The sequence below is a fragment of the Sinohyriopsis cumingii genome, chromosome 18 (assembly GCF_028554795.1).
Source record: "Sinohyriopsis cumingii isolate HCF-2022 chromosome 18, ASM2855479v2, whole genome shotgun sequence".
NCBI classification, from domain to species: domain Eukaryota; kingdom Metazoa; phylum Mollusca; class Bivalvia; order Unionida; family Unionidae; genus Sinohyriopsis; species Sinohyriopsis cumingii.
In genome coordinates, this window is record NC_142978.1 from 82,725,559 (window position 1) to 82,751,482 (window position 25,924).

At 42.5% G+C, this 25,924-nt stretch overlaps 1 protein-coding gene across 2 annotated transcripts in view; it reads right to left on the minus strand.

Annotated features, from left to right (window-relative positions):
* LOC149777173 (sodium/potassium-transporting ATPase subunit beta-like) overlaps positions 1-25,924 on the minus strand; it is a 75,180-nt gene that overhangs the window by 17,740 nt on the left and 31,516 nt on the right. For both annotated transcript variants that reach the window (XM_089941871.1, XM_089941872.1), the window contains exons 3-4: positions 5,322-5,432; positions 222-415 (exon numbers count right to left, since the gene is read on the minus strand). In XM_089941871.1, the coding sequence (XP_089797997.1) occupies positions 222-415; positions 5,322-5,432 (305 nt within the window). The remainder of the gene's footprint in view (positions 1-221; positions 416-5,321; positions 5,433-25,924) is intronic.

The window sequence follows — 25,924 nt, forward strand, 5'->3', positions numbered from 1 at the left end:
ATTAAGCTCCAATTAAACATGCAATAACGCGTATAACTCTGATCCGATTGTGTTGAATGGGATCGTACTACTTTTAGTAATAGCAACAATAGTTGATGTCAAGTTGGCATCATTGTACAAATTTGCAATTTCTTCGTGCTTGGTTATTCCTATTACTGTTAGTAATAAAAAACAAACTCTGAGAATATGACTTCCAAGTAGAGAAGGTATATTCCTCTTACCTTGTTTATCTTCAAAAGAATGCAAGGCTGTCCATCTTCAAGCCCATATCCCTGCTGCTTGACGCAGTCTTCGCCCAGGTGCTTAAGATCAAATCGGCAGGCTTTGTCATAGTCCTCTGGTCTGCGCATTTCTTGGATCGATTCACAGTCAATCAACACACCAGTATCTGCTTGTTGCATCTCATTTTCGTAGACTACAAAACAAAATGGCTAAACGTGTTATGACAAAATCTATAACAATGTAGGAAAAGAGCCAGTGTTTAGACATTAAATTAAAATTCTGCACCTTCACGCTGCATTTCTCTGTAATGGATTTTCTTTCTTTAACTGTTATTTTTCTTTACCATACTGATCAACATTTATGTTGGGTACACGTGGCAACAGGCCTGAAAATACATACCATTAAGTTCAGTTTTCTCACAAATGACTGATTTTAAACGTCTAGTGTGAAGCAACATTTGCCTTTAATGTACAGTAATATTTTGCACGACTCGTCCAATTCTGTACTCTCATTTTGGAGCCAACACATCAACTTAAAAGGGAAATATAATCTGAAATATAGAAATATATGCCCTATTTTCAGTCAGACCGCCGATAGAACAAGGCGTGCTTTATTTTACTAATCAACCATATATGAGTTTGGTAATTTTAAAGTCAATTATTCAAAATATTTTAACAGTTTCTTATAGACGGACCTTGAGTGACGGCTCCTTGACCATTCAACGAGATCTGTGGAGCTCGAAGCTATTGTGATTGTCAACGGGATAGCACGAGATACACCTTGAAATTTTAAATCAATATTATTCAGAATCACTATATGAGTAATATCCAATACTGCATATATCTTTCGTGCACTCAAGCCATACTGTTCATATTTTTTATATATTCGATATACTTATCACATCTGGCGATAGAATCATAGATTGGGCCCCGAGAGGCAGAGTGGTGTAACGTGCTCTCAGTTACGGATCACTGCCATCTCACCTCTGCATGGGTTCGGCCAATGTGGGTATGTGAGAAAGCTTGCAGATAGCTTCTCGTAGGGCGGTGGTTCTTCCCGGGGTTTTCCAGGGTTCTTCCTCCACCATTAATACTGGCCGCCATTCAAAGCCTATCGTGTGCTGAAAAATGGCGTTAAACGCCACAACAACAACAATAATCATACATACATTATATATATATATATATATATTGCTGCCCTCTAAAAAGGAAGATACTGTTGATTTGTGTGAGATTACCATACTTGCATGCTTTATGTTTAATGTTGTCATTTAAAGATCTAATGGCAAAATGCTTAGCTATGAGGGTGAGTCCGTTAGAACATTTGTAGGGGAAGGGAGCTGAATAAATGAGCTGGATATACAGAACAATAAGAGACAGATTGTAATGCATAGTGGGAAAGAAGGGAATTTCACAAATAAGTGGATGAAAGAAAGATAGAATTAGAGAAGCATGCATAGCAGTAGAAGTTAGATTTAGGCAGAGAAGGAAGGATAGGAATAAAGGGCAGAAGTGGAATGAATATAACAGGGAAAGGAACTAGTGGAAAGTAAGTCAGACAAGGAGAAGCAAGCAAAGTTAGATGCCGTAGAAGACAGAATATGGATAGGGAGCATACAAGCAAATTTTAATTAATTCACGCTGAGAGAGAAGGTTAAAAATACCCCAATTTGAATACAATACATATGATATGGGCAGTTATTTGCACAATATCCAGAAGTGACGAAAGCTTGTTAAGTCACCACGTCTCAGTACATTGGTATAAGCTAACGCACTGCATGCATGTTTGGATATCCACAATGGACAATGTGCTAATTTAGAAATACAAGATAACTGAGCTTGGGTTCACAATACTTTTAAGTATAACAAACCTCAGACAGAAAAAAACAACAATCCAGTTTGACAGGAGGATGGGAAGTGTGCAGTGGTGGGCGGAAGATGGTAAGATAAGAAAACAAACTTTCGATGATATGGCACAATTTTTACTTACAGAACAGTGGATAACCACTTAATATTATATTTTTATAAGGTGAAAAATTCTTTGCAAATATCTTTGATATGACTGCAAAGGCAAAGTATTTCGCCAGAGCTTGGGGAGGTTCTCAGAACATGGACTCAAGAGACGAAAAACCAGATAACCAGCCAAAAGACCGGAATCAGAAAAAACTAGTGTTAATAATAATAATGATAATAATAATAATAATAATATAGGTGAACATTTTCAATCGTGAAACAGTACAAATCAACAGCATAAACAATGTTACACATTGCGGTTCCACATCTTGCCCAATTGTCCTAAACAAAACGTGTTTGTCTAACGATTATCGGTTGCTACTGAAGTCAGGAGATGGTTAGGAGGCGACAAGCATGGTGATTGTCTATGTGATAATTCAGAAACTGAAGTTTTGATTACTGCCTATAACTCACTGTCAATAACTCCACAGAACATGCGTAGATTTGTCATGATCTCATTCAGTCAACTAAGACTTGTCCTATTCCCTGAGATAATGATAACAAGTAGATTTGTCATGATCCCATTCAGTCAACTAAGACTTGTCCTATTCCCTGAGATAATGATAACAACAAGTAGTGGTACTATAAATGTTCAAGAGGTTGCAGTCTTATATAACACTGTTTGTACGAGTGTCATGGTAAAGCGGAGTCTTGCTAAGGATAACCAAACACTTCGTTGGAAATCCCCATGTATGTTGTAAAATCAAACGATGGATCACTTTCTGATCGCAAGACTATAAATCAAGATACTATTTCTGACCAAAATCGTCGAGCATTGTGAATGGAAAATCCCATATGACTTGACAATTGGAAACATCGAGGGCTCCAGACTCACGATTATGTCAGAAGTTTGATTTCCTGTTATATTAGTTATCAAAACTACGTCACATGCACAGATGAGGAAACAGCTTCTGTGTACGCTAAACGTTCCCGAAGAAAAGACTGACACCTTGCAGGTGCCCATTGCTGATAATGACCACTGAAGGTCAATACCAGTTTAAAGATCTACCCTTCTGTTTGTTGAGCGCTAGAATGTTGCGCCATATGCACAAATCATTCAAATGCATGGAGACCAAAGTATTCTTGTATAAACGCATACCTGGGAAGTACATATCAATCTGTTCGACATAACTCTACAAGCCAAATCTCATGGCGAGATACACCAAGTGTAGCAGATCATATTCTAAATTGTTATGTTTAGGTCATCCAGTAAGAAGGTCGAGGCAGATAAAACCCCGCCATAGCAAAACTGAAGAGATTAGATATGCTTCATGGCCAGAAAACATGAAACAAATTCGATTGTTTCTTGGGTTGATAGGGTTGTACAGGAAATCTGTTCCAAATCTCATAGCTTTAGTAAGTCCGCTGACAGACTCAACTAGTATTATCCATAAAGTATTATGTGGTTCATGAGTTAAAGGGAATTTGTTTTATCGGTGCACCAATCATTCAGTTGTCAGAGCTGAATAAATCATCCATACTGAGAACTGATGTGATCGACATAGAATTAAGAGCAGTTTTGCTAAAGCAGAAATATATGGTAAGGTTGCCCATTGCTTATACCTGAAGGAAAATGCAGCCTTTGGAATAAAAACAGTCAAGAAGGAATGCTTGGATCTGGTGTCGGGGATAAGAACGTTTCACATACCTTTTCGGGAAGTGAATTAGTCCTTCAAACGGTTCACCATTATCTCAAATGTATTTGAACATAGCGAAATTTGCCAAAACAGGATTGATGTGTTTGTTACTCATTTTACAGTCAAAGCAATTTTGATTGCCTTTTAAGTCATACTTTGCTTGGCCTAATCTCTTAGCTGCTATTTCTTGTTATGCCGATGATTATTATCAGTGCAACAATTGTAGCAGCAGGGATCAGGAAAATGTCCACTTGTCCTGACCATGTAAACATGGCTGGACCGAGAAAAAACGTTACTAGCTAATTGCCCCTGGCCTAAGTAGATGCATATTCGCGCTGTAAAAATAAAGCTGAATACATATTCTACTTTAAAACAAGAACCGAGGATCAACATCGCTTAACATTTGGCCTGTATCGATTATTAATAACTTGTTTATAATCTGCTTTATCCTTATTATTCTAAAACATGTTGCAAATAATACAACTTTTTTGATGATAATAATATCGTGTTGCAGTTTTACACCTGGCCATGGAGATCGTAACATTGTTTGTATTAACAGGGACACCTTTTAGTAATTTAGGGATTTTAATGTGGAGAGATATTACTTTTCAATAACAATCACATTTTTATGAGTCAGACCTCTTTGGTATGACTGTACATTCATAAAGACGCACAATCCTAAACATACTGGTGATCGGGGCAAGCATAACAATCGTGCCAATCGTAAAATGTTGACATATTCTTTTCCATATCTAACCCGTAAAATTGTGGTATAGGTCACTGAAACGGAAACTTAAAACGCTTGTAATACCGAATGGGTTCCCTGTAAATGTAGATACTACTATGAAATCAAAGGTTCTATGTGTAATTGAAACTTCTCGTGTTACTAACCTTACATGTTTAATTTAAGGAACCATGTATGAGAACACATTTTCATCATTGTGACCCATTTTGGTATCAAGCTTGCATCAGGTACACATACCCCTTGTTCTTTATAAAACCGTAAGCAATGCAGTGGAGAAGTGTACTGTGTTGAGTACAATGTGGACAGAGAGGAGTAATTATTTCAACTCACTAGTGCCATTGACGAGTGGTTGGGAAAATGTCTTTCTTTTTAGCATCGAGAAGCTACCTCCTTTCGACATACAAGAGTGAGACAAATCAGTATAGCTTAATCAATATCCAGCCTTCTTTGGGTGAGATAACTGATAACTGATAATAAACCATACAAAAAAGTAATAATGGAATAATTTTTAACAGTTATACTAGGTTTTTATATTTTGATAATTGACGAAACATATTCCAATAATTGTATTGATGAGGTAAAACTATCGTAATTATTATTCAAGCCAATACTGGGCATCATCACGTCACATAAAGACAAAAAATCTTTTAATGTTATACAAATGGGGTATTCATCTACATTAGCAAGCTGTTTCGTATTACTTACAAGTTAGGAATCCCTGCAAATTGTCTATATGGTGCTGAAAGGATGCAGGTTTGGCCTTGTTGAGGCGTACGAGAGTTGTACTAACATCTGCTACAGGCCGTATTCCTAGTCCTGAAATCACAAACATATCATCATTACACACTAAACAGGATTTTAGATAGGAGTAGTGAAGTGGGGCACTATAGGGTCTATGGGAATTAGCATTAAAAACACCCCTGGGTCGATATAGGGTCTATGTAAATTTAACATGGAGAAAAATCGTGGGTCGATATAGGGTCTATGGGAATTAGCATTACAGACTTAACCTGGGTCTGTATAGGGTCTATGTAAATTTAACATTAATCACCCTGGGTCGATATAGGGTCTATGTAAATTTAACATGGACAAAAAAAACCCTGGGTCTGTATTGGGTCTATGTAAAATTGAAACAGGGAGGGTCTCTATTTTTTTAAAAAAAAAACTAAATAAAAAAAGGGGTAGGCAATGGTAAGGCTATCTCTTTTCGAGATATATGGCTGGCCCTGAAAAGGGCCTTTGGGTTTTCTTCTTCTTCTTCTAATTTCTTCTTTTCCTCCACCAAGTTCTTATTTTATCTCCTACACTCTTCTTCTCTTTCTTTTTTTTCTTCTCCTCCTCTTCTTTCTTCTTCTCTTCCTCCTCTTCTTTCTTCCTCTTTTCATTTTCTTCTTCTTTTTCAATTTTTTCGTTCCATTTGCGTATTCTTATTCTTTCCTCTTCATCCTCCTTCTCCTCCTTGATCTCTTTCATGACACCACTAATCTTGTCCTTTGCTTTCCTTACGTTATTAATTTCCATCTTCACACGATGGGGACTATAGGAATAATGGTCTTCAACCAGTCTTAATAGCATCTGTTCCATTATTCCTAAGTTGTCTAAAACGTCTTGCAAGGTTTCTATTTTGCCCATTTGGTTTGACGCCATCTTCTTTTTATTCTTTGCAGAATGGTTTGAACGACGAATACTGTGGGTTATTATAGTGAAAGCGCGGACGTGATGGAAAACATCCCCTAAAAACATAAAATTAATCTTACCTAGATCATGACCCATCAACGCGCGTACGTGAAGGAAAACATCCCCCTACTTTTTCATTTCATATAATATAACCCCAACTATACTCTCCACATGCGCTAAGAAACATTAAAAAAACATATAATCTACTATTCACACAAACATACCTGAGCTCTTACAAACACAAACACACAATCACACAAACACATACCCTCACATTTTTTAAAAAAAGAGTTAGTGTTTATATACACACTACTCTACCTACACACATTGGCAAATTGATCGTTATTTCTTTTCTAGAGTATTGGGTAGCCCTGAAAAGGGCTGTTTTGTTTGGAACTTCATGGGCACCTGGTTAATGGTGGCACCTTCCAAGCCTGGCGCCACATACGCATCTTATCCCCCAGTTACTTTTTACCTTTTGGGGGGAGAGAGCAGAGGCAGGATATGTCGCTTCAGAATCCCAATTTTCTCTCTCTGGGATTCTGAAATTTTTTCTTCTCTCCTTTTCCTCCTCCTCTTCTTTGTATCTTCTCTCCTCCTCTTTATATCTTCTTTCCTCTTCTTCTTCTTTATATCTTCTCTCCTCCTCTTCTTTGTTTCTTCTTTCCTCCTCTCTTATCCTTCCCTCCTCGACAATGGCTTCCGCGGCCAGTTCATTTAATATGCGCCTGGCATATTCCAGATGCACATGACGCTCCAACAGTTTCTCAAGTCTCGTGTTCATTTTTTGGTGTTGATCAATCAACAAGGGTAGCTGGACTGCCGAACGACTTTCAATTTATACTGAAAGCGCGGACGTGAAGGAAAACATCCCCTAATAACATAAAATTCATCTTACCTAGATCATGAACCAAAAAAAAACAACAACGCGCCGACCTAAAAGAAACACTCACTCACTTTTTATGCTACCCATCACTATTGTAAAATTTTTTTATAAATCACTTCAATAGACTATCCACATACTCAAAGCAATCCAATCTAATCCCAAATATACACCTCAAACACTAAGATAAGATATCATTTTAATCTACTATCCACACCAACTTACTTTTAGCTCTTACTAACACTAACACACAAACACACAAACACATACCCTCACATTTTTAAGAGAGAGTTAGTGTTTATTTTCACACTACTCTACTTACACACATTGGCAAATTAATAGTTATTTCTTTTCTAGAGTATTGGGTAGCCCTGAAAAGGGCTGTTTTTTGTTTTGCTATGGCATTCTTTTTTAGTTTCTAAGAATGCGATGTCCTCTGAGGATAGACTTTCTGGCGATAGGTCTGCTTCTTCGGAAAGAGAAGAAGAACTCTTTGGTGTCGATACGGCAATCGACAAAGCCTCTGTCAGCTTCAGGTTGCTGCTGCTCTTGTTGTTGTTGTTGTTGCTGTTGTTGCTGCTGTTGCTGCTGTCTCTGAAGTCTGTACTTCTCTGTCCATTCTTCTTTTTCCCTGTTCACTTCTTCTCTGAAGAGCTCTTCTATTAGGTCTTCAGTGATTTTTAACATTCTCACATTCTCTATTTCTTCTGGCTTCGGTATCAGACTGTGTCTGACCCTATGCAAATTCACGTAGGCTTCGTTGAGCTTAGCTAGTTTGGAGCACATCTTCGTAGGAGGATGAGTCGACAATGGATGGTTAGACTGGGAACAAACCGGTTCTTAAAGTTAAAGCGCGGACGTGAAGGAAAACATCCCCCACACGGTTTTCGAGCCGCAACGTTCATGAGAGGGATAGTAAGAAATGAAAGAGCATCAATCCAACATTCTTATAGCTAAACAAAAGACAAAGGCATTTTTTTCAAAACACAACATTTTTTATTCAAAAATCACTTAACACTAAACAACAACATTTTTAACAATAATCCAACACTATAACATCAAACAATTTTCTTCAAATCACAAACATTTTTTTCTTCAAATAGTAACTACTTTGAACAGGGTTGACAACGTTGTGAATGAAATTGTGATTTCCACTGTTGGAAATCATTAGGCCATTGATGGACACTACGTTTCCTAGCTTGAGACAAAAGATAAGCATAATGGTCACAAAACCATCGATCTACTTTCACATCGTTTCTAGCAGAAGAACGAGGATCGAAATGAGTCACTAAATGTTCTAAGGAATAGCCCAGGCTGCGATGATGCAGAAAATACACACAGTACTGTCCACACACCAAGGAATCTGTGCCTTGTAATTTCACGTTATTGAATCGGGTGGTTTGAGCATTTCTTCTCATAAAGTCGATGATATCGTCTTCCAAAGGGGGCAATCCGTACGAATCGAAATATTCCACACATCCTTCTTGAGGAAAGTAAACGGCTACCCAGTGGGTTCCTGGGAGATGACTTTCGTCCGTGTTGATCACGTAAGCTTGATGGTCTTTAGGTTTGCGATGAGGGAGTTCATCTTTAGCACAGACGACAGGATTCCAAGAAGCCGTATACGAACTGTGGTTCAAAAGGTAATGAAGTTCCCAGGTATCCATGTTTTGTGTGTGCTTTTTTCTTCTTCACAGGTAATAATAAGTCGTCAATTCGATCCTGACTTTTTGCTTGAAAATGTCTGACGAATAAACGGTTATTCGTTCTGTTTCCTCAATCTGATTCAGGAGAGCTTCGATACGATGGATCTCTTGAGTGGTTAATGGTGGACAAGAATGTTCACGCAAGTCTTTATACCACTGGTGCAACACGTCTTTGTTTGAGATGAGACTCCAAGCTTCGTCCAGATACTCGTCCAATTTTTCTTCTTGACTCAACATCAGGCATTTATCGTGTTGAATTTGACTGGGATGATCGTTTTGACATCCATAACAATTTTTCTTGATCAATTCCGTCATTTTGTCGACCAAGTGTTTGGCAAAACAGGAGACTAAATGGGCTTCTTGTTCTGGCCATCTTGACTTCATCATGATCACTTCTTCTTTGTCTTGAGATTCTCCTCCTTCCACGGTCTCCTCACATTCCATGTCCAAAGTTTCTCCACTAGGTAAAGAGGGGTAAAAGTCTTCCATGGCTTCTAATAATCTAGAATGACTTCTCTCAAACTGTTGATTTCTATGGTATTATCGAATTCTGCATACAGGATGACGTTCACTGTGTTCCCTGCATCCAGTGGACTCGCAAACTGAATTTCCACACGAATCTGGCCGGATTTTATAGGGCGGAAATGTCCCTCGTCGCTGCCTTGGTCTGGAGTGAAATCGAAAGCCCACAAAGCGTAGCCTCCTGCATAATCGTCGTACGTAATGCCGTGACTGGTGTTGGTTCCTAACTGTCCGGTAGCTTCGTACAGGGACAAGTACGATCTCAAATAATTCTTCGCGGCACCAAAGTTAGGCTCAAAAGGTCGGGTACACAAGGTCTTGCCATCGCGACTGACTTCAATCTTGGACACATTGTAATGATTAAAGTAGAAAGGATTTTCGTGGTAGGCTCCGTTGAAGGCTGAATTCTTGACGATACCAACAATCAAACGTTTGGGTAACTGTCCTTGGAACAGATGATCTTCGATCATGGATCGCTGTCCAGCAGGAATGGTGAAGGTTTTCACTTCCACGCGTCGTATCGGATACTTGGCGGTCGTTCTGCTCAATGTCTGACTGATGTCGTTACCTACTTTAGGTAACACTTCTACGCGACGCACGTAGAGTCTGGCTTCTTCGATTTTGGTTTTGTAAGGGGAATTTTCTGCAGCCATCAAATGGAAAGCGGCACTGCTACGATTCAGTCTCAAGCGGATATCCACCCCGTTCAGCAAATACTTTTCTTGTAACCACATGTCCAAATGCAAGCGATCCATCAGTTCTAAACTACGACTTAGATGAATTTTCTTTCGTCGTTCTACAAATCCCGTTGTGTTTTGAGCATCCCCAGCAACTGTAATGCTGTTGAACCTAGTCGCTTGGTCAGGTTTCCATACCACGCAAGCATCCAGATGAGTGTTCTTGGCTTCTTTTCCGTACGTCAAGAGATTTTCCAGGTAGGCTCGATAAGGGTAAGTATCCATGCTGCTGCTGACCAGTTTGTTATTCAAGTACAAGTCCACTTCACTGAACAAGGAATGCATGAAATTATTGACGGGAGCTACTACATCATCATCGGCTAGGTCAGCGTTGGGTGGTTCGAACACTTTCACTTTTAAGTATAGGTAACTGCTATTCAGATCGATGTAATCTTCGGGCTGTCCTTTGATTTCAAACTCGATGGGAGCGGAATCAGTCAATGAGGAGACGGGATGAAATTCCACCCACTGGGATTCTTGCATGGTCATCATGGTGGGGGGCATGGCAAACATATCCAGTTCCGTCTTGGAACAAGCGCAAGACTCTCGGTGCATCATTTTTTGTTGCTGTGTCTCAATAATCGAAAACGTCTAAGTCTCGAACGGTTCTTCTTTTCTTGGCCTTTCTAGCTTGAAGTCTGGTGAAAGGGTGTTTTCTTCGTCGTCTCTTTCTGCCTTGTCCTTGCTGAATGCCTGATTCGGTAGCGTGCAGGGCATTTATAGGTGTCTCTCGTCGGCCTAAAATGTCTTTACCCGTTTGCAGCAAGACATTTTTGCCTGCCCTCATGAAGGCTTCTTTAGGGTTTTGTTTGTCGATGATGGCATTTTGGAGAAATTCTTTGCCTTGTGTCAGTGCCGCATCTTTCAAGGCGTGCAATCCTCGTGTTACCATCGGTTTCAACACCGGGGCCACCGAACGAAAGGCCGATTTTAACATGTCTCCTAAACCGTGTCCTCGCTGTCGAGCCACCCCTTGGTACACTGGATACATGACTTACGAGTCGTGAGAGAACCGTTTTCGAAAATGGAGTTTCACCGTGACTTTTCCTTTGGTGAATGGAATATTTTGTCCCAAATCTCCTTTTATAGTAATGTTGACCGTGTCCAAATACGACTTGCTGACCGGCAAATAGTGAGGATGGACAAATTCGCGGTGAACGTGATAAGTGTTTCCACCTTCCTCGTCAGCGTTTGTGGCAGAATCCACTTTGAAAGGAATGACACGCAGTAACGGCACGGAGGTGTGTCCCACCACGTTGTATTCCACCACATCGGAATACACCAACATCAAATTCAGTCCTTGGTTCAGTTCTACCGGGAAACGAAAATACCTCGCAAAAATATCGTTGTCGGAAATGACTGGCAATTCGTTTTTCTTCATCATGACCATTCTCATCTCCGTGTCACCGCCCAATATGTCAAACAATTCAGGACAAAATAAGAAAGACATGAATTTTTTGGACCCCTCAGAAAATTTCATCAGAAAGCGACGAGCTATTTTGTGGTATTCCAGGGTGACACTTTTTTGGACATTACTCAAAGCTTTATGGAACACGCCATTAAACCTGGAGGCTATGGCGCTGACCAAATGATGACCACTGAAATAATAGCCTGGGAGAATGAACAAGTTGTAGGTGGTCGTTTTAGTTTTGTCATCATAGGTTTTATTGGTAGATGTGCCAATCTTATCCAACTCCTCTTGCAATTGTTTGTCATGAACTTCCACCTTAAACCAATTTTGCTGGGCAGTGATATTGTGGACTTGGGTCGGGTGAATCATTTCTACTAAAGCCACTTCCCAATGGGCTTCGTGATCTAACTGGATGGCTTGAGGTAATTTGGCCGTGTAACAGCACAACGTGTTCTTGGGAAACACCTCCATGGAACTGTCACTGGGTAAGGTTAAGTAAAATTGGTTTTGGTGACTCATAATTCCAGAGTTCTGTGGCTGTCCGAGGGAATATTAGTGGACGTCAGAGGTGTGTCTCCGCCCAAAATGGGGTTCTGGTTGTGGTTGTTGGAGTGGTGACTGGCACTGGCACTGGACACAACGTTCCCGTTCGAGGAGAATTTCAGGGAGGGATTGGGAAGCAGGTAACCGATGCAACTGCTCAATAAAATGGTCCACAATTGTTTGTCTCCTTGTTGCAAACTCAAATTGGCGATGGCTGCCCCGATGACACAATACACCACGAAGATTTGACAGAAAAAGACGATTTGCGTTTTAGGCACACGTTCTCCACACCACACCCACAAGGGTTGTTTTTGTAAATCTTGCACAGAAGAACTAGGGGAAGAAGGAGTGGTCGACGTAGCTGCGTCTGCTGTGTGAAAGGGCATGATGGTCACTTCTTCTTTTTATAGTCGATGACTTGCGAAGCGTCGATCCAAGAATCGAAACTGGGTGGATATCCTTTCCAACGTACTTTGACTTCTTTGACACGTCGTTTGCCCACTTTACGGGTTCTGCGTTCGAGAATGCTTTCGATGTCGTACACGTCGTCTTCTTTTTTGGTGACACGTTGTAACTCGGGCAAATAAAACGTTCCTTTGAGTACTTCTCCGTTCATGTCTTCCAATTTATAGACGGTAGGATGACGGCCATGCACTCGTCCAGTGACGCGAAACAGTTCGGTCGTCCAGTTAGGTAAGTAACCTTTGTCGAAAGTGCGTTTGGTTTTGCCAATGCGCACCCAATCTCCTACGGTCAACTCTCCACTTTTCTTGGGGACAGCCCTCCTCGGGGACGTACCAAACAGGCGCTCGAACACCAGCACTTCGTTGTCGGGAGTCACGTCTTGCGGGGCACGTCCGATGCTTCGATGGTAAGATTGGTTGTACGCTTGTACCAGGTGCGGTAAGATGTCGATGTACTTCAGAGTGTGGTGATGCGTAAAATATTTCCACATGCGTTCTTTCAAAGTGCGTTGAAAACGTTCCACGATGCTGGCTTTGGTTTCGGGATTCTCGGTGGTAAAAAAATGAATGTCACGTTTCTTTAATTCTTTTTGGAAAGCTTGGTTCAGAAATTCGGTGCCTTTGTCCGTTTGCCATCGAAGAGGGCGACGACCGCTTTGTTTCAACACCCGTTGCAGGGCTCGCACTAACTCGCTGCTCGATTTGGAAGTCAAGGGCACGACCCAGGCAAATTTGGAAAAGACGTCGATGACACAGAACAAATATTTGTAACCACGATTGTAGCTGGCCAAATGAGAGACATCGGCTAAATCGGCTTGCCATTGATGATCGATGCCTTCCACTCGGGTGCGACTTCTGGCAAACTTGCGTCGAATGGGTTTGTGTAAAGTGTAGGTAGCTTGTTCTTGTAACCATCGTTGCACTTGAGGTAAACGGAGACTTTTCAGTCGCGTTTTGGCAGCACGATACAATTTTTGAACTCCTGCGTAACCTGCAGGATGGGAGGGATCGTAGTAAATGCTGGCTAAGACTTTTTCCATTTTTTTGTGTTGGTTGGTGTGTTAATAAGTCACCCACTCTTCGGTGATGCTACTTTGGGTGGGTCGAAAGGGTGGTTTGGAAACGGATTTACGTGTCCGATGGGCTACGGGAGTAGAAGTCGAAGGTAGTGGTGGTGGTGGTGGAGGTGGCAATGGAATGGCTTTGGTTTTCTTTTCTTTTTTCGCTTCTGGTTTCCCTTCTTTCTTTTTCACTTCTGTCGAAGGAGGTGTGGACATCATCTTTTTAACCCAAGCTTTCATTTCTTCTCGTTGGGGTGTGGGGGACGGGGTCAACAAGGATGCTGCAATCTTACTAGAAATGGGAGCTGCTGACGGTGTTTGAAACACTTCGCGCGTCTCTTCTTCCTCAGGTCTTTGTGGGGTAGCATCTCTGGTGACCCTTGGGGATGGAAGTGGTGGTGGTGGTAATGATGATGATGGTGCTGGACTTTTCATCAAGGTCTTAAAATCTTTCAGAGTGGGTAAAGCTGTTTCGTCTAAAGCTTTCTGGTGAAAGAGTTGCAGTCTTTGCAAGAGTTGACCGTACTTTTGCGATTTTTCTGTTTCGGACAAATCTTGGCGATCCATCAAGGATTGCAATTCGTGTTGTAACTGGGACATCTCGCTCAAATTGGGATTGGGAGGTAAATGCGGGGTGCGTTGTTCTTGCCACCGATGATATTCCATCCATCGTTTGTAAGGCACTAAAGCTAGTTTTCGTCCTTCCATGGGGTTGTCAGGGGTGAATTCTGAGATCTTGGGACTTCCGAGGGCCTTTTTATCTTGCTCCCACCAGTCCTCCCAACATGGTTCCCAAGACTCCTTTCAGTATGGGGCCTAACAAGAGAGGCAAAATGCCTCCACGTTGAACCAACATCTTCTTTTTTTGACGAATGGGAATTTTCTTTTGAATCATTTGGCGAAGAACGTGACGATGTTTGCCTAAGCATTGTTTCTGGTGTTTGGACAAAGGGATCGTGCCTTTCAAAACGTTCAAACAACATTCGCACACGGTATCGATGACCTCTTTGGAGGCCGTTTGAATGAGTTTTTTTCGTAGGGGTGGAGAAGCTTTGGACAGGACAGATAACAGGTCCCCATGTTTGGCTAAACGTGGTGGCAGTCCTTTCCTTTTCTTTCCTTGGGGTTTTCTGGAGGGTGACATCTTTGAGTCTTTAGGAGCACCAAAAGAACACTGATACCCTACTTGGTCACAGGCCTTTTTTATACTGGAACGCGTCGCCACTGATTGTCTTTACGGCGTATCAACTTCATGACAGGCATGACACGTCGTGCAGGGGTACGTAACGGACTAAATCGAGTCAGTTCTTGCTTGGACAAATCCAGTAAACTTTGTAACATGCCCGATCTTTCTTGGACTTTGATTTTGGGAGAAGGTAATTTGTGAGCAGCAGCCACTGCCGCTAAATTGGAAGGTCCTGCCACTGGGGAAGTTCTTTTGGGGGTCATCAATGGAGAAGTTCTTGGTGTAATCAACGTCTCCAAGTACTCTTCAGTTCCTGGTGACATCAACGGAGAAGTGGACAAACGTGAGGCTGCCGGAGACGCTGTGGCAGGTCGTGGTTTGCGAGTGTAAGGCTGCGTCCTGGCCGCAGTGCCTCTCTTGCGACTAGTTTTCTTCTGTGGACTTTTCTTTTTCTGAGGACTTTTTCTCTGTTTCTTTTTCTGGGGGCTTCTTTTCTTTTTTCGGGGTGGTGTCTGGTAAGAGGAGGGTCCCGCCACTGGAGAAGTTCTTCTCTTTGGGGACCTGGTCTTTTTCTTCTTGGGGCTTCGTTGAACTTTTGTCTTAGGGATAACTTTGGGGGCATTAGGATCCCATCTTAAGAGTGAGCGAATGATGACCCCTCCTAGAGTACCGCTCCCTCCAGGTTTCAAAATGATTTGTTTTTTGGTTTGAGTGTCGATGCGGGGATCGGCCAGTTGGACCAAAGCGACTTTGTTTCGATCGAAAAAGCGTTTGGTTTGATGAGGAATCTGAATGATTCCTTGGAGTAATTGACGTGCCGTCACCGTGAACCATCGTAAGACTTCTTTGAGACTAGCTTCTAAGACACGAGCTCGTGTTTGTGGATCTTTTTCTCGACTGATGCCATACAAGGCACGAATCAATTTGACGGGAAGATGCGACTGAAGGGACGTCATGTTCACACTGTGTGAGACAGACGAAAAAGGGTCTGAGGTTTTTATAGATTTTTTGATGGGGAGTGAAATGAAGTCGAGGACGGAGACGTGTACAGGACAGGCCCTCCGTCTTGGCACCAGTGGTGAAACAAGTGGGTACGAAATCGCAAATCCTCGGGGGTCGTAGGTTTCAAATCGACGAGTAAATAGGCGTGTGGCGTTTGAGTGGCATCGTCGTACGCCTGAGTCAGCCAAGGCGTTCCTAACTGTTTGGCTAAGACTTGCACTTGCGATTTATCTCGAGGGCTTTTAAACAAGACCACGTAATGCGCATTGAGACTGATGGTGCGATGGGCTTTACTTTGTTGAAACAAATTTTGGGTGATGTAAACGACACTGGCATTACGGTGATGCCCTTTGCGCGTGAACCACAATTTAATTTCTTCTTCGTCTTCTCCTAACATGTCGTCGAAAATGACCAAATGGGTTTGACGGGAGTCAGAGACGATGCCGTCGTCTTCTTTAGGAATGCCTTCCACAAACACGATGGAATCGCCTTGACTTTCTCGCAAGAGGCTGTACGCCGATTGCCACTCTTTGTAACACCACACGATCCGTTGAGGGGGCCGATCGATCAAATGATGTTTATGTTCGATCAAACGTTTGACGAATTCGGTTTTGCCAGAACCGCTAGGTCCAGCAATGAGCATGTTAAAGGGATGGCGAAGATACAAAGCCTCCCAACTGGCACAATCTAAGTGTTCGTCGATGACTTTGACAGTAGAGGAAGAGGGAGCAGAGACAGCAGAGGTAGCCATGGTGTGAGAAATGTCACTTGTGACACGAAAAACAAACAAGACAAGAGTTTATATACTTTTTTCAGAACACGTTTATTGAATGTTTCAAATATGAACACGAAAGACAAAAATACATACAATCCAAATAGTGATGTACAGGAATATAAAACACAGCAAAGCGATCAAAGTGGAATATAAACAAGTGTCTGTACAACATGTTTTGGGTAACCAAGATGTCCTAGGGACAGTGTGTAATGTTCTTACAGTCTCTACATGAGGTATTGTCACACAAGTGTCCTCCCGGAATGACCTTTCAGGAATGTCCATGACAGTCCTGTCCTGAAGCGAGTGGTTGTTCTCGGTGACGGGTTCTTCTGGCACCGTCACTAACACAGGTTGAAAAGTAACTTTTTTCCTTGAACAACTCTTGTGCATACTGGGCCACTTCTTGGGTCCAAGCCTCAAAACCCCCCTTTTTCCAGTCACGAACATCTGTCCAATGAGGGTGTAAGTCACAAGCTACACACACATCGTCATACACGTCTTGGGTAGCTAAAAGTTGACGAATCTTTTTTTCCTGTTGAGGTCGAGAAGTATCCAGATGAAACCGCAAGGCTTTGAGCAAAAGGAGTTTTTCGTGACCATTTAAGGCCATGGAGGTGGTAAGTACTGATCGTAAAGAGTCCACAAAGAATCGGCTGGTAAACGAAATCCCAGAAAACAAGTCACTAAGACACACACCACTTGTCGTCCCAAATTGAATGGATAAAGTTCTTGTAATAATCGATGGTAATGATCCACGGTTTGAATATGGTCATTGAGTTCCTTCCACGGAATCTGTTGGATGACATGTGACATAAGTCGTGGCATGGCAGCCTGTTTTTATAGTCTCTTTGTTTCGGAAACAATACACGTACTTTCTAGCCAGAGATCTTCGTTCTCCAGTAGGGAATCTAAATCTTGCATACTGTAACCGAAACTTCAGAGTTCGTTTAGAAGTTTCCTCTTCCTCTAAGTAGATTCCACGTAAAATATGTTGATAATCCTTTAACTTGTCTTCCTCAATGTATTGCTGTAGGTGAATCTCGAAGTAACCAAAATAATGAACATTTCGATCATTCACTAACTCAAAGTGTTGAACAAGGTCTGACCACTGAAACAATTTCTGACGAATCAGTTCTCTTATACCATTCAGGTACCAGTGGTTAAAGATCTGGTGACGTAACGGATGCAATTGTTCTTTACGTTTGACTTGTATTTTCACCAGCTCTCGGTAAATGCGTTCTCTCAACTCCACAGGCAAAGCACGAATGTTCTCTAGCAAAGTATCCATGAATAGGTCATACTAAATCCTCTTTGGTCTGACACAAGAAATGTACTCTTTGCACAAACATGGTTTCACTTCAGTGTCGAATTTAAATCGTTGAGTCACTAATCTACACATTACAATTCGTTCAGAAGTTTCCTCTTTCACTAAGTTGACATTGTGTTCAAGATGTTGGTAATTCGTTAACTCTTCCTCTGGAATTCGATGCAGTACGTTTACAATGATGTAACTACAATCGTCCATACCAAACCAATCCTTTTTAAAACTAGAGGATCGTTGATCAATGTCTGTCCGATGGAACACTTTCAATTGAATCAATCCTTGTATAGCCTTCAGGTACCAGTGGTTCAAACACCGGTGACGTAACGGATGCAATTGTTCTTTACGTTTCACTTGTATTTTGACCAGCTCTCGGTAAATGCGTTCTCTCAACTCCACAGGCAAAGCACGAATGTTCTCTTGTAAAGTATTCATGAACAGATTATTATGGTAAGAAGTTACTTCAATGTCTCGGTCCCACTAAGGGTAAGTAATGACAATTCGGTGACCATCGAGCATGTTCTACGTAGGCCGAATCTTGCGGTTCCCAGTGGTGAAGTGTCACATCGCAACTGAAGCACCTGACTTTATCTCCTTCGCCCAAGTAGAAAAATCCGGCTCTGGCTAATTCTTCGGGGGTCGGTCCTCCCAGATACTTAGGCCATTTTCCTTTGAACGATTGAAGACGATTTTCAAAGTCGCAGTATTCCGACAAACGCACAGGAAACGAATATTCGTCTTTCACAGGTTCGTTTCGATGAGGGTTGAGTGACATGGGTAGGAGTTTGCTCAGGGCTGGATGACATCCGTAGGGAGGTAAACGTGAAGGTCGACATTCCCCTTTAAACCCGGTAAAATGTCTAAGAGGACGAGCGGCATCGCTTTCGCATCCCTCAGGTTTGACACGCACAGCATCACTTTCCATGATAGGGGCAGTGAGAACAAAGTTCCCATGATGCTTTACGGCATCGCTCAGGTCACAAGGTACAGCATCGTATCCATCGCAAGGCTCACAATCGCACTCGTCTGCAAACTCCGTTACGCAATTACAATGGTAACCACATGGACAATCGCAGTTTCCTTCCGGACATTTTCCGTCGCAATGCATGGGTCTTATCCATCCAATATTAGTCACACTAGAGGAAGATACAACTTTTTTACAATCCCCAAACTGGAACGATGTCTTTTTCAAAGTATTCATCTTGTTCGCTCGGTCTTGGTAGTCACAATGAACTATCGATCTTGACCATAGCCCCCTTTTTATACTAGTCGCAATGCAGTCTCCAGCTTGTACATCTTTCCTTTTTTACGTTTTTTATGTCTTGTTTCGGAAGGTACCGTCTCTAAGGTACCGTCAACATTGTACCGTAGTGTAATGGGTGGAAAGGCCATATAAAGGTAAGGGCAGTGCGGAGACCATCGAGTATGTTCCAGAATAGCTGAATCTTTATAGATACATAGATCCATTCGTAACTTCAGTCCACAAGCGAAACACTGTACCTCGTATCCCAATCCTGACTCAGGTCCCAAGTAGACAAATCCTGTTCTAGCTAAAACATGCGAAGAAGGTAATCCTTCCCTATCCGCAGGCCATTTCTGAAACGTGTCCAATCGACGGGCACAATCACAATAGTCAGGTAAGAAGACTGAAAAATGGTAGGGTTTGAACTTGGAGTTCTCATCGGGTTTCTCACTCGATTCTTGCTGTGGCGAAGTCATCTTTCTGGTGAGTGGCTATCCTCTTACAACCAATGTTTTATACCAACGTGTCCATACGGTAAGGTGAAATGATTGGGAAGTCGAACTCGCTTCTGGTACACGATTTGATAAACTTTTTCCAAAGGTCGACTGACGATGTGGTGAGTGGGTAAACGTACAATCTTGTTCGGTTGGTAAGTGGTCACTTTAAAGTTTCCATCCTCTCCCGATTGCAAGGCTTCTTTCAATACCCCAAAGTTGACCACTCGACTGGTACGATAATTCAGAGTCAGTCCTTTCACTTTGCACGTCGTGTGCACTTCTCCTTGTTTGTCCCGGTATTCGTAGCCGTAATTTTTGGGACCACCACTGACGAAACTTAGAATCTTGTCGTCGGGATGCTCGTCTGTCCAGGCTCCTAAACGGTCTCCTTCGATGTTAGGGTGATGTTGAATCGGGTGATGGATGTAAATGCAACTGTCCGTGTCAAAGTACAGGACGCGTTCTTCTAACAGTTCTAAAGCTTCGTACAATTTTAAGCGAGCATGGGCTGTCACGTAAGCCGCAATGATGACATTTCCAAAAGGGTCGTCTTGTACAAAGTCCAGATCTTCTTCGTAATTGACCAAGATCAAATTCTCTCGAACGACGTCCACGTGTTTCATGTATTTGGTTTTGTCGTGAATCATCTGGAAGTAGCGGGAAGGTTCTGTCAAATATTCCGTCTTGGGTAAACACGGTCGTTGTGCCATTTTACCCCACAAGCAATTTAACATCACTTTGGCAAACGATCGCCTGCCTTCGTTTTTCTCGATGTGGTCTAAAGTGATGCCTTCTTGTTCGTAGTATTTCTCTTTGAATTGTATTTGGTCTTCGGGAGTGTGACACCAGGAAGGATAGCCGCTGGCTTCTTGCTTCAGTTTCAAAAAGGCATCCACGTAGTCTGCGAAAATGCCTTTCTGCGTGGGGTCACCCTTGTGGTATTGTTGTGTCTTGGGAAAGTGGCAAATTTCGTACACTTCTAACAGTTGGTATCCCATGTCCAGAGCTTTGAACAATTCTACGCTGACCCAGGTTCCCGTCAAGGCCCGTTCTTCCTGGCTGTGATGGCAAGGTTGGTCTTGGTTGCACGTTTCGGCACAAGTACGGCACAAGGGAAACATCAGTTTGCCTTGACAATGGTGAGGTAAGACGGGATGGTATAGGTTCGTGGGAGGCAAAACTTTACACTTGATCAAGCCTTCGTATTGTCGAATGTTGACCAGGTCGATGTGTTCCGTCAGCAATCGCGGGTGCCCTGTAGGAAAGCGACAATATTTGCACACGTAGGGATACAGCGAACACACGTCCAAGTATTTGATTTCTTCTCCTTTCTCTTCGTCGGCTTGGTACAGCAAACAGGTGGCATTGGTCCTTCCTCCGTACAAACTATCCCTCGGGTTCAACGGGTCCATGAACTGGTAACTTTCCACGAGGCGTTTAAACTCGGGATCGGTTTTCATACGGTGATCGTACTCGTGTTCCCACATTTCCACCACTTGGTATCCTTGCTGTTCTAACTTTAGGCGTCGCTGACAAGTGTCCTGGTACAAGTCTTCCATGGTTCGTTGCAAAAACTGATTTTTAGTGCCACGGTCAGGGTAACAAACAGGACATCCGTGAAATAAGCAACCGTTAAACTCGTACACGATCTTGGGGTTTTCTAAGTCCCAGCCATCGACCGAATGCGTTCCGATGGTCTTTTCGCCCCCTCCGTTGCGGGCATGTTGAATCCACTTGTCTTCCTTGTCGCACAAGTAATGTAACCAACGTAGGGCTTTGACCGAGTATTGACGTTTGACAAAGTGGGTCGTTTGAGGACTGATGACAGCCACGGTGTTTTCAGGCATGAATCGTTGGCGGTACACTAAGGAACACGCTTTGGCAATGGTGCAAGCTTCTTTCAAAGGATCGACCCCTCCGTGTTCCATGAACAGTTCTCGAAATTTTCCACAGCAACGCCGTAAAATGTCCACGTCGGAACGACAATACCTTAGCATTTCTTCCTGAAAGTCGAAAGGGTCCGAGGCGTGAGCCTGGTACAAAGCGTAGAAAGCTTCTCGTTGTTCGGTACGCATGTTGTCGGGGTCGTAATAGTGAGCCTCAGGCAAATGGGGTAGAACGGCGTGTTGATTGGCTTCCGTATTGAAAAAGTGTGGAAAGTACCCTTTAGCCATTTCTGTCATTCCAAACGTTTTAGGCATTCGACTCAAAGGCATGGCCAAATAGCTCATCGAATCTTTAAACTGTACTTGTCCCACTTGCATGAAAATGATTTTGGCCCCGTTCAAAGTCACTTTAGGACGCTCGGTGCCTTGTTCCGTATAGTACCTCAAAAGAAACTGTCCATCGTATCCGGAGAAATTGTGAGCCATCACTGTGGCATGGCGATGACAATCTCCGTAACGTTCGATGTCCTCTTGGCTCCATGTCTTGTCGATGGGGTCTAAAACCCATTGGGCAAAATCGGCTAACGTGTTTGGTCCCCGAAAGATTTTTTCACGCCCTCCGGGAATCTTGCTGCAGTGAGGGCAATGACTGAAGATAGGTTCTTGAATACACTTCTCGCACGCTCGATGAGCCACGCAGAAATTAGGAATGTGAATGCCAGTCTCTTGCATGCATTCGAAATCGAAAAAGATGAAATTGCCTTTCTTCTTGTGACCGTCCTCTTTCTCTGGTGGGGGATGGTATTTTTGCACGTAGCATTCGTGTTCCAAGTCCACGATGTGGTGACAAATGTGACATTTTTTCTTTCCTCGACATACGTGTGCCTTGGCATTGTTGGTACGTATGCCTTGTCCACACGCGGGGCACAATCTCAGCAGTTGACAAGCGCATTTCTTCTGTGAACCTTGCGTCTTCAAATGTTGTTGGTAACAGGTAGGGCTGACAAACGTGCGCAGACAAGTTGAACAAGGCACTGGTTCTTCGCTCAGACAGGGTGGAGAGGCCAAACATCCTGAGCATTTCCATCCACAATGTTTGTGCTGCTCTCGATTATTATAACCATAGTCACATTTCTCACAATAATAAACATATCCCAGGAATCCAGTGATACTGGTAATGGTATCGAAATGGTTATCGTGATGATAAACATGAATGTATTTTCCGTCCTTAAAATCTTGCCCCCGAAACAACAGAGACCCGCGCACTTCTTGAGGGTGCACTTTCAAAGTGTATCGTGGAGCTAGGGCATCTTGCAATTTTTGCATCTCAGGAATGCCACAGGGTTTGTCTTTGGACATGCCAGCTTGTCGTAACAGGAGTTCTGCTTCACTTCGTTGTTTGGCTCGGTCCGATTGTCGAATGTTCTCCCAGTCTCTTTTCCATTCTGCCGTGTCGTTCTTGTTGACATAGGTTCGTCCCACCACGATGGCACGGGCTAAACACATCTGGTCATGAGGATTGTGAATTTGGACAAGGCTACGCTTAATGCTGCGAAGGTCGTTCACCAATAACATCTTTTTGCGTCCGGTCCCTTGAGGAGGAGAGACGTGGGTCATGTCCAATGTGGCTTTTCCATCGGTGATGTCAAACTGGTCATTAGATTGTTGCACGTGTTGAATCTTGTCCATGACTTTGGAAGCGGTCAATTCTGCAGGGGTGCTAAACTCGATCCAAACAGGGGATTTCAAACCGTCGTGTTGTATGGAAAGTCTCAAGCGATCGTCTTCTTTGGGTTGACATTGTCGCTTGAGTGCAGTGAGCAGAGAATCCCACACTCCGGTGATGAACGCTTCTGCTTTCTCTAACGGTACTTCGGACTTGAAATCTTTAAAATTCACCGTGTATTTGTAAGCCGTGGTTCTAAATTTTCTAGAGGAGCGCTTTTCCGTCTCTCGAATGGAATAGTATTTTTCAGGGTTGACTAAGGGTGGTGAAATTGGTTTAGAGGTTTCAAATTCTGGTTCACTCATGTCCTCTTCAAAATCACTGGCATGAATTTGTGCCAAGATTTCAGCCCTGGTTCGAGGCGATAGATCACGTTTCTGCCTCTTACTTTCTTCTTCTTTCTTCTCGAATGAATTAGATCGTTTCATCTTGAAAGCAAAAAGTCAAATGACTCAAGTTCAAACACCATGAGCTTCTTTATAGTCATAGCAGACCAGCGTATATAAAAGGGTGTGTGTCTTGTCCTTTCACTATTCATTTCACTCTCAAGCCGAGCACAACGATGGAAGAGACTAACCAGATATGGAACGTTTCGTCAGAGCTTTGCGAGGGGTCATTAGAAAATTCTCTTCAGACCAGCCTACGGACTACTCTCCTTCCTTTAGAGATAAAAGTCAAGATACTTGCTATATCTGTCAGAAGAAAGGGCATTGGTCTTCAGAGTGTCCAGACCGTCAAAAAAGAACAAAAACAGAGACTAAAAAAGACAAAAGTCAAGATACCTGTTATTATTGTAAAGAAAAAGGACACTGGTCTCCAGATTGCCCAAAAAAGAAACAAGAGGAGTCAGAAGAAAAGAGGGATTCTTCAGAAGAAGAGAGGGATTCTTCGAAAGAAGAGAGGGATTCTTTAGAGGAAGAAGAGGAAGAAAAAAGACAATTGTATTTACAAGAGGTAAAGAAACAGGAGAAGAAGAAAAGAAGAAGGGAAGAAAATGAGGAAAAGACGGTGAAGAAATTCAAAAAACAGAGAGACTAAACAAGGAGAAAGAAGAAGTCAATGAACTTTTTATTAAAGTGATGTGTTGTGAATAGTGAATTGGATTGTAAAAAAATGGAGAAAAGAATAAATGAATGATATAAGGTAAGTGTCTTTGAGTTGTGATTTTAAAATAAGAACGTACACTCACGCACTCATACATAGACACCTACTATAAGGGTAAAATGGGTGGGGTTTATTTTTTTTTTGAGTTATTGGCAAATTGAAATTGTATTTCTTTTCGAGAAATGTGGGTGGCCCTGAAAAGGGCCTTTTTTCTTCATGGTGAAAGGGTAAGTTTAAGCAATCAACTTTAACTGCCTTATGCCTTTGCCACGGCCAAGGCCTACTTCTGGACTGCGTAATGTTGATGATGATGATAATGATTGAGTTGAAATCACTAAGGGTGGTACGGTAGGCTTAGTCACAGGGTTGACGTGTTTAGCTCGGGAAGGTCGTATTCTCTTCGGTCGTGATAAAGAAGTCTGATACATTTGTTTCAGACTTCTTAACTCCGCTAAAATGTCCAACAGTACCGTGACCGTTTGATTTTCACCCTCTTGTTTCTTTGCTGCTACTTCTTCTTGCTGTTGCTGCTGTTGTTTTTTTCTTACCTCTTCTTCTTGTTGCTGTTGCTGTAGGAGAAAAGCCTGTTCCGCTTCCTTTTGTCGTTGTATAAATTTCTCCAATTCTTCTTTCTGTCTCTGTCTAAAATTTTCCACTTGCGGTAATGAAGAAGGTAACGAAGGTTCCGGAACAAATTCTTGCGAGGAGAGAAAATCCACAAAATCCCAATTCACCTCTTCTGAAAGTAAGTCCGGGTTCCCTTGGGCGGTCTCCCCTGTTTGTGCACCCCATTGGATCGTTTTCTGAGTTTCCGTCATGTTGAATCACTGTCGCATAGATTGACTGCACACAAGTGCTAGCGAATCTATATAGACTACGTGACGTCACAGACTGCTCTCTTCAGATTGGATGCGGGCTGACTGAATTCTGTAACGCGTGTTCGGATTGGTGAATGAACTCAATCCGTTTCAATCCTTTCTGTCCCTATAAATAAGCGCAGTTCACTGCATTGATTCACCTATTGTCGGAGTCTCAACATGTGGACAGACGTTGAATCTTCAACCCTTGTGTCAACAATGATGTTCAGGACGGACATGCTCATGTATGTCCGATCCAAGTGGACCGTTGTCCACAGGACCAGCAGCAGCCTGTGGATAAGAAGAGTCTATATAGAGAGACAAGGTTGCCTCAAGAGAACTCTGATGTATGGCCCTGCTGTAAGACGAAGTTTGAGGACAAGAAGATGTCGCAAATGCCCTTTATGTTAAGGGCATATTAACATAAACCAAAGGCCCTTTTCAGGGCCAGCCATATATCTCGAAAAGAGATAGCCTTACCATTGCCTACCCCTTTTTTTATTTAGTTTTTTTTTAAAAAAAAATAGAGACCCTCCCTGTTTCAATTTTACATAGACCCAATACAGACCCAGGGTTTTTTTTGTCCATGTTAAACTTACATAGACCCTATATCGACCCAGGGTGATTAATGTTAAATTTACATAGACCCTATACAGACCCAGGTTAAGTCTGTAATGCTAATTCCCATAGACCCTATATCGACCCAC